Genomic DNA, 9,875 nt, shown 5'->3' with positions numbered 1-9,875 from the left:
TTGAGTTTATTGTAAACTATGGTTGTTTATTTGCAAAATATTTTTAGCTTATGTATTTATTTACAATATATTTTTAGTTTGTGGTATAGGTAATTCTTCAACATTTCTAGCAAAAGCTTTGACTCTATGGATGGGAATGAATTACGCTTGTACTTTTGTTCTCCTTGATTAAGTTAATTTTTGATTGTTGTTAGTTATAGTATTGAATAACGTTTATATGTACTCCAATGAGTTAGGAGTCATATATTTCTAACATTAAAGTGTTGTTGTCTAAACTTTCGGTCACATCTCTTTATTGTGCCTAGCATTTAAACAAATCTATAGGCCACAGTATAAAATTGCGACTAACATAAGAAATCTATTTTGATGAAATTATGCCTAGCATCTCTTTCTTGTGATAGTCGCTAGTTTTAGTATTGAATAACGCTTATATGCACTTTAATGAGTTAGAAGTTACATTTTTTTTGACATTAAAGTGTTGTTGTCTAAGTGTTTGTATTGAATAACACTTATGTACTATAATGTGTAAAGAATTATGTTAGTAGCATTTTACATTGTGTCTAGCATCCTTATGAAGTATAATATTATGATTAGTATAATTAATTACGAGACCCCACTTGTTTTACTTTAACAAATATTATCAAGAATTGTTAACCAATGATAGACATTTCATAATTGTGTTCGATACTTCATAAGTGCCTCATATCAGCGGTATCAAATATGATCAAAATATTTACCATCCTAATCATTATAAGAATGAATGAAATTCTATTGTTTGAATTCATGACGTTTACTGCACATTATTTAAGATTAGAATAAATTAATGGAAAAATATACTGAGATAAATGAAGAATAATGAGAATTTATATTTGTAATATGCTATTTAATAAAATTATTTGGAAATAAAATAATTATAATTTATCTTGTTTAATTTATCAGGAAACATTTTTTCACTACTACAAATTACACTATTCACGTCGGTCAACGCTACTGTTCATAGCGTTGAACGACGTGAATAGTAACTAAACTATTGGGCACGTCTATTTCTAAATGACACTAATAATACAGAATTTGCGTCATTTACTAAAGTGACGGTAAAAACAAAACTGACGATAATTGGCAAAAATTGTGAAACAATTCGCTCCCTTTTGCGTCTGTTATAAACACTCAAATATTGTGTTTATGAGGTTTAAAAATTGATTGTAACATAGACATTTGAGAGTGAATAACCATATATTCCTATACCTTCACTTTGCAATCAGATTTTACTCATCCCATTTTGCGATAAAGGGCTCTGGCGATCGAAACGGTGACCCCCTCTTCAAGTTCTTCTCCTTCTTGAACTGATTGTGACTTCGTCTTCTTCATCCCGTCCAGGAGTAATGGGAAGTCTTGGAGTTAGAGGGAAAGATAACCTCTAACAGATTGAATTAGAGGGTTTTGAATTGGGCCTCTTTATCTTCCTTTGATTTCATCTAGATCCCTCATCAATAGTGGTTTATTCTCCAACACAACCAAAATCTACAAATTAGGTAAGCTACGAAGACATTATTACTCTTCTTTTTGGAGAATCCCAAACCACCTTCAATCTGTAATGTTATGAATCTAGCAATCTTTTTTTTTGTCTTTATTATTATTAATATTATTGTTTTAAGAACATACAATGCTAATATAAAAATAGATTATAATTGTGATATGATATATATTTATATATATATTGCATTTTTCTGATTTTTTTCGTGGATTGTAAAATTGAAAAAATATTTTCATTCTTGATGAAATCAATGTCTCATTTCCAGTGCTTGTGATACTGCTTAGCGTGGTCACTCTTGTTCTCTTTGCCCAGTTCGTGACTTCGTCTTCTTCAGTGAGTTTGAGAGCTTCGAAACCCCTCTCGTACATTTCAAAACCCCAATCTCTTTCCTTTAATCGATCCATCGACGCCTTTCTAGTAGCCTCAGAAATCATCAGCAGTGGGCCTTGGTGGTCTTTCTGGTGTTATTGCTTAGGTATTTTCTTCACTTCACATTGGTTTTTCTTTATGGTTGTGGTGTAGATTAGTGTTGTTTTGTTGGTTAATTTCGTAATGGATTTTTATTTTTTATTTTTAAACTTTGTGGCAACTTTAATTTTCCAAAGTGTAATGGAAATTTGTTTTTCTCTGTAACATTAATTAAGATTTGAGAGTTTGAACGTATTATGTTCTGTTTGCGTCATTTTTGTAATTCTGCTGTGTGTGTGTTTTTTTTATACATTTTATTAGTGACAAAGTTTTGAATTTGGTTCTTGAAGTACCTATTTGACCTTCCACTACCTTTAGGCAGTAACTCATTTCTTTGATCATTGCCTGATCTTACCTCTAATTGCAGGTGCAATACATCTCTGATGATTGATTATTGCCAAACCGAGGGTAAACATAGCTATATTTTGATTGATGTTGGGAAAACATTTAGGGAGCAAGTACTTCGATGGTTCTCTCTCTATAAGATTCCTAGGGTGGATTCGATTATTTTGACGCATGAACATGCTGACGCAGTTCTTGGTTTGGATGATATACGTGCTATTCAACAACATAGTCCAACAAATAATATTGATCCCACTCCCATTTATTTGACTCAGTATGCAATGTACAGGTATTAAAACTGTGGGATGAATATGTATATTGCTATTATCATATTCCACTTGATCACTTTTTAGTATATAGTTATGTTCCTTACTGAATTCGTCACAAAATTGTGTCCATATGGTTCTAAAATGTGATTTTTGTTACCTGCTTATTAGACATCCAGGGTTAAATTATACATGCATTGAAACTGAAGTTAAAATTCTGACATTGAAGAATATATAGAGACCGTAAAGTTGTAGCTTGTATGTGCATTAATATGTGCTACACTGCCGTTAAAATTCTGACATTGAAGAATACATAGAGACCGTAAAGCTATGGATAAAGGTGTTATGCTTAACCGAAATAAGGTATTATATATTAAATTTGACTTTATTTTTAAACATGCTTACTATATTACTTTTCAAAGGATGCTGAGAAGAATGGTTTTCACTTTTACAGGTGCATAGAGCTTGTGCAGAGAGATAAATTCTTGACATGTTGGATCACCCTTTTCTTCCAGCATTATATGCTTCATTTCAGGTAATAATTGGTACTTTCAGAACTTGGCAGAAACAACTTGATCATTGAATTTTGAGTTCACTTCTTAGTACTTCATGAAAATGTTTAAGAACATTGAACAAATAATTAGTTGGTTTTAGGTGGAATTCCATAATTTTGAACATGATATTATAATTTTATTATATCAAATTTGGATATTTGATTACTTGTAATTGATTTCTGGATGAACCCATAATTCTTAACATCTCATATCATTACCCTTTTAATTAATGTACTTATATATTTTCAATTTCAAATATTTTTTACTGAACCTTTAAATTCCTTTGTTGGCAATGAAGAATATATAGCTCTGCTGGCCACTACAGTTTGATGATGTTGGATCTAGTCGGACAAAGGTGGAAGATGATGATAATGATTAATGTTTTATCTTTATTTAGTTTGTATTTTAATTATACTTTTAATATAATGATTAATGTTTTTTATCTTTTATTTTACAGTTCAAGTTAGACGTTCCTTATAGTAACAAGGAGATCAATGCCATACGGGATGAGCGGCCCGAATTTGTGAAGCCTTTGATTATAGATTAAGTACTTAAGGTTACTACTTTTGTTATAATACATAAGTAACAAGTTTTATGATTATTGTTATCTTTTGCATATGTTATTAGTTTATATTTAGTTTACGATATACATAGAATTTAAGTTTTAGAATCAATTTTATTAACAATTTTGGTGTTGTGTGATTAGTTAATAGAATCAATTACTAATTTTATGTAAGTTTTAAAAATGTTATTTTAATTTTTTTTTTTTGTATTATGTATTTACTATTATATAGAGTTATTCTAAAAATTTGATAATGCAGGTGGGGAAAATTGTATGAAAAATTTGCAATTTTCCCTTACTTATATTTGTGCTTCATTTTATAAGTAACGCAATAGGTAAAAATAAGTATTTTTCGTAATAGATATGGCATTTTTAAACCGACGCAATAAGTTTTTTGTGACAGTTTTAAAATGCCATGAAACATTTAGCGTCATTTTTTAACCGACGCATAAAATAAAATAGAAAAGTAAGTATTTAGCGTCGGTTTATAAATGTCGAAAATTGTTTTTTGCGTCGTTTTGAAAATGACGCTAATAAAAAACTATTTGCGTCTACGGTATATACGTCGGTTTTAAAACCGACGTAAATTCTTTAAGTGACACTTAAAAACCGACGTGAATTATACTTTTTGTAGTAGTATTTTTTTTCAAAACTTTTTATCAAGAAATGTAATTAGAATGCTTAAACTATTTAATAAATTGTCCTTTTTAGTTAAGTTATAATATATGATATTTATGTTGCAAGACATATTTTAAAAAATAAAATTGTTATTATATATTTAATATTAAAAGATAAAATAAAAATAAATAAAATTTATTCACCTTAAAAACATTCTTTAAAAATTTAGTGGAGGAAGTATTTTTTTTTTTCTTTTATCTCATATTTAAAAAAGTGTTCTCTTTGCTAAGTAAATGAATATAAATTAATGATTTAATTCTGTTGCTTATTAATAAACATGAGAACTATATGGATGGAGGAAGGTAATCTTTAGTACTCTCCTTTGTATTATAGCCACGTATTGTTCAAGCACAAATACAAGAGCCAAACTAACAACTTTAAACAAAAGAGCTCAGAGGAAGAAACTTAGCTCTTGGTCAAAAATACTGTCACAACTAATCTAATATTCCCACTCCCCAAATTATTCTATTCTATTTACCAAAACCCTAGATACAGGCATAAACAAGACGATAGAAAATATTAATCAAATAATCTAATAATTAAACATAGGAGAACATTAAAATAAGATCCAAATTAATTAAGATTCACAACGACAAAGCTTTTGATTTAAGAAACCTATGCACATGGGTGGTTTACTTAAGATGAAGAAAGTGAGAGAGTCCATCTTTGACTTTCTCAAGGCCCTATAGAACCTAGTAATATTTTAGTATATTATAGGAAAGTGTTTAAAAAAATGAGACAAATAATGATTAATACTTACCCTTTTTTTCAGATCATTGTCTAAAATATTCCACTACTAGCTTCTATGGAATTCGAGATAAGAAATATTATCCTATGTGTGAAAACCTTAAGATGAGGATATTAGAAAAATTAAAGAATATTATAATATTAATAATAAATAATAATTATGTATGTGTACTTTATTGATCTATAGTAATTACTGTAATTTAATAGTATAATACTATTAATTAAATCTTTCTCCTTTTTTATTCAAAAATTTCTGTCTATTTCTTTTTCTAATTTTACTCATACAATAATTATTTATATATTAAATTGTACCTCCGGAGTTTTTTTTTTTTTTTTGAATAAAAGATGAAACTTTATTAAAGTATTTCTTGCACAATTACATCAAACATGTTACTCGGAATAGAGGAATCCGAATAACTACGATCAACATATAACCATGAGACTCGAGCAAAAGCATGAGCAACACGATTGGCAAATTGTTTAACAAAACGAAAATTAACATTATTCAAGTTAGAAAGAAGAGATTTGCACTCCTCAATGCATCTACCGAACGGAGAGGCCATTGTTATTGAACTACGAAGAGCTTGGATGGTAACAATCCGTCTCCACCGTGACATTGGAGACATTTGAATTTTTTATCCAACTTAGAACTTCCTTCACTCCTAACGCCTCAACATAACCAGGGTCGACCTTCCCTTGCCAAGAACCGGTCCTAGCATGGATGACACAACCTCTAGTGTCCCGAAACACCCAACCGAACCCAAATTTGTTCTTATCCTCAAACGTAGCAGCGTCCACATTAATCTTGAAATAATCAACATGAGGGGCACACTAATGCTCATCACCTTCTCCAATTTCAATCAAGGAAGAGAATGGTGAAGAAGTTTTTTCTTGAGCACATACCCATTGTTCAAGATCGTTTCTTGCTAACGCCACAACATTTGTAAAGTCCTTTTTTGGCAAGTTAGGTGACAAAATAATTTTTCCTTTTTATGGTAAGATTGCTATGCATTAATTTTCGAAATCTTACCTCTTTTATTCGGTTATAAGTTGCCTTTTTCCTTGTTTGGAAAGTTGCACTTTCAGCTGAACTTTCCTTTGTTGAAAACTTCTCAAAAGAGAAGGAATTCTCTTTTGGAAAGTTGTCATTTTAAGGGAAACTTTGATTATTGCCTTTTCCTTATTAATTTCGATTGTATCTTGATACAATCAGAATATCTAATCTGTTTTTGGCAGGAATCAAGCTTTGAAAGAAGATCGGACCCGATTTTAGTAAGTTTCCGTTTCAGGCGTATCCGTTTCGTCAGCAACCGAATCTGATGTAGCAGATCGTGTTTGTTTTTGGAAAGTTTTTGTACAGCTGCTAATTCGAACTTGTGGTTGCCTCTTTGGTTTCTATGATCTATAAATAGAGCCTAGAGAGCAACCATTCGAATTACCTCTTCCATTATTCATTTTTTACATTTATCTTTTGAGAGAAGAGAGTCTTTCTTTGTTTTGTGAGAGCCTAGTTGTTCACCTAGGTTCTAGTTGTTCTATTTCTGTTCTTACTCTATCCTAGAGGTTGTGAAGAACTACTTGACTGAACAAGAGATTGGTCTTCGGGAGAAGACTTGATTAAGCCTTACTTCGGGAGGAAGTAAGCACTTGGTCTTCGGGAGAAGACTTGCTAAAGCCTTACTTCGGGAGGAAGTAAGCACTCACACTTCAAAGACGAAGGGAGTTCGGGCTTGAAGGTGTTTCAAGAAGTCAGATTCATAAAGTGGATTACAAAGGATTGCGGCAATACTTTAGAGGGAGTCTAAACTTGTTTAAGTCAATTGTCTTTGTAATTTTGATACTTTATTAATTGATTTCATTCTCTGGGCGTGGCCCCGTGGACTAGGAGTGTTCGTGAGAACACTGATACCACGTATAAATCTCTTGTGTCAAGTTATTTATTTTTCTGCAAATATTTTATATTCTCGTTCCGTTCTTTTGCGTAGCGATTACTTTCTCGCTTCGCAAACGCTTACGCTTTTATATTTTCTTATATATACAATCGACATTTGCAAAAACACGGTTTTTCAATTGGTATCAGATCGGGACACTAAACTCTTAGTGTGGTCCTATAACGTTTTTGTTAGAATGTCATTTTTTGCGAAGGAAGTTCTATTTCTAGACCACCATTGCTTAATGACTCTAACTATCCTTACTGGAAAGTTAGAATGAGAGCCTTCATCAAATCTCAAGATGAGAAGGCGTGGAGAATGCTACTATCAGGAGTGTCTCCACCGGTTAAGACTGATTCTTCAGGTAATACAATTATAAAATCTGAACTGGAATGGTCTATTGAAGATGATAAACTATCTGCCTACAATAGCAAAGCCTTGCATGCTATCTTTAATGGTGTAGGTGAGGGTTACATTAAACTTATATCATCTTGTGTTTCTGCTAAGGAAGCTTGGGAGATTCTTCAAACTCAGTTTGAAGGAACTTCTGATGTGAAAAGATCTAGATTTATCATGCTTCAAACTAAATTTGATGAGCTTAGAATGTCTGATAATGAAACTTTAACTGAATTCTATGAAAAATTATCTGACATTGCTAATGAATATTTTGCTCTTGGAGAAAAGCTTGATGACTCTGTTCTTGTGAGAAAAATTGTTAGAGTTCTTCCAGAAAGGTTTGATACGAAACTCTTGGCAATGGAGGAAGCTAAAGATTTTAGCACTATGAAAGTGGAAGAATTGATGGGTTCCTTACGTACTTTTGAATTAAATCAACAGATTAAACAAAAGGACAAACCCAAATCCATTGCTGATAAAGGTAAAAGTATTGCTTTGAAAGTTGCTGATAATGAAAATTCTGATAGTGAATGTGATGATGAGATTGCTTTATTAACTAAGAATTTTCAGAAATATATGAAAAAGATGGGAAATAAAAAGAATATTTCGAAAGGTTCAAAAGGTAATACTTTCATTAAACCTTCTGTCTCTAACAAAAAGGGAATTCAGTGCAGGGAATGTGAAGGTTTTGGGCATATTCAATCTGAGTGTGCAAACACTTTGAAAAAGAATAAGAAAAGTTTCAATGTCACTTGGAGTGATGATGAAACCGAAAGTGATGAAGATATTACTGAAAATGTTGCCCTAACCTCTGTTATGACTAATGTGGTGTGTGATTCACAGGTGAAAGATAGATTGATATGTCTGAATAATACTACCAAACAAGAGGAATCAGATTCAGATGAGTCTGAAATCTGTGAAGAATCTCTTGCTGAATCATACAAAGTCATGTATGAAAAATGGATTCAGGTTGCTTCTGAAAATAGAGAGTTGAATAAATTGAATAAAAAATTGTCTCATCAGATTGAAATGTGTGATTTGAAAAGAAAAGAATATGAGACAAGTTTTTGTGATAAAGATGAAAAAATCTCTCTATTAAAGAAGGAACTTGAAAATTTTAAGAAAAATGTTCAAATGCTTAACCCTGGATCTTCTATTTTTGAAAAAGCTCAGAATGCAGGTCAAAGAGGTTTCGCAGGCCTTGGTTCTAATGGAATGGAAAGTTCTGGAGTCACGAAGTTTGTAAAATCTAGTGTTCCAACGAATCACCTTGAGGCTACAAACTCTGCCGTAACAGTTTCACAGCCTGTTACAGCAAGAACAGCTTCTGACGCTGCAAAATCTCCAGGATTTTCGAAAAGGGTAAGATCTCAGGTAAAAAGATTTGTTCCCATTTGTCATTTTTGTGGTAGAAAAGGACATATCAGACCTAAATGTTTCACATTGAACAACCTGTTTAAAACAAATTATTTTGATAATTTGAAAAAATCTCAAAAGAAACATAAAGGTTTGAAACAAATATGGGTGAAAAAGAAGTGTCTAGCTGGTTTTTCTGATAAACCGTCGCATCTCAAATGTGGTACTTTGACAGTGGTTGCTCTAGACATATGACAGGTGACAAGGATTTCTTGACTAACATACGGCCTATGCAATGTGGAGAAGTCACTTTTGGTAATGGCTTATCAGGAAAAGTTGTTGGTATGGGAACTCTAAATTTTGAAGGGTTACCTAGACTGAAAAATGTGATGTTAGTTGAAGGACTGAGGGCTAATTTACTTAGCATCGGGCCAAATCTCGTGATCAAGGGTTTATCGTTTCTTTTGATAGTGATCATTGTTATGTTATGAATGATGACAATGAATGTATCTTGCAAGGATTTCGATCCAATGATAATCGTTACACTCTAACCCCCGTGTTTACTTGTCACTCGCCTATCAACAACACCACGTATCCGTGGCATGCCAAGCTTGGGCATATCAATTTTAAAAACCTGAAAAGATTGTCAAATGCAGGTATTGTTCGAGGTCTTCCCAAGCTTGGTAAGGAAAGTGAAGGTAAGTGTGAACCGTGTCAACTTGGAAAGCAATTAAAAATCACTCACAAGCTCAGTGTCGATATCAATACCTCAAAGGTATTGGAATTGCTTCACATGGATCTTATGGGTCCAATCCAAGTTGAAAGTTTGAATGGTAAACGATATATCTTTGTGTGTGTTGATGATTTCTCTCGTTTTACATGGGTAGATTTCTTAAGAGAAAAATCGACACTTTTGATGCCTTTAAAACTCTTTGTCTGAGATTAAGAGTTGAGAAAGGTTGTAATATTGGGAAAATTGTTCGAATTCGAAGTGATCATGGTAAGGAATTTGAAAATTCTGTGTATGATGATTTTTGCAAG

The 9,875-nt window shown here is 32.0% G+C and overlaps 1 protein-coding gene across 4 annotated transcripts; it reads left to right on the top strand.

The window, feature by feature from the left end:
- The first annotated feature begins 956 nt into the window (after positions 1 to 956).
- LOC115723239 (uncharacterized) lies at positions 957 to 3,939 on the top strand. Of its 4 annotated transcripts, none has more exons than XR_009688795.1 (7): positions 957 to 1,532; positions 1,819 to 2,009; positions 2,370 to 2,618; positions 2,782 to 2,973; positions 3,065 to 3,145; positions 3,463 to 3,519; positions 3,622 to 3,939. XR_009688795.1 is itself a non-coding variant. In XM_061118888.1 (6 exons), exons 3-6 carry the CDS (start codon positions 2,386 to 2,388, stop codon positions 3,629 to 3,631), a joined length of 396 nt encoding a protein of 131 aa, XP_060974871.1. In that variant the 5' UTR covers positions 957 to 1,532; positions 1,819 to 2,009; positions 2,370 to 2,385; the 3' UTR covers positions 3,632 to 3,939. The 4 variants fall into 4 exon arrangements, 2 of the variants coding, with proteins under 2 accessions (XP_060974871.1, XP_060974870.1); XR_004012926.2 differs by having other exon boundaries at positions 960 to 1,532; positions 1,800 to 2,009; positions 2,370 to 2,633; XM_061118888.1 differs by lacking the exon at positions 2,782 to 2,973 and having other exon boundaries at positions 2,370 to 2,633.
- Positions 3,940 to 9,875: the final 5,936 nt, after the last annotated feature.

The sequence above is a fragment of the Cannabis sativa genome, chromosome 7, assembly GCF_029168945.1.
Source record: "Cannabis sativa cultivar Pink pepper isolate KNU-18-1 chromosome 7, ASM2916894v1, whole genome shotgun sequence".
In the NCBI taxonomy this organism is placed as follows: Eukaryota; Viridiplantae; Streptophyta; class Magnoliopsida; order Rosales; family Cannabaceae; genus Cannabis; species Cannabis sativa.
This window is presented reverse-complemented; position numbering and strand designations above follow the sequence as displayed.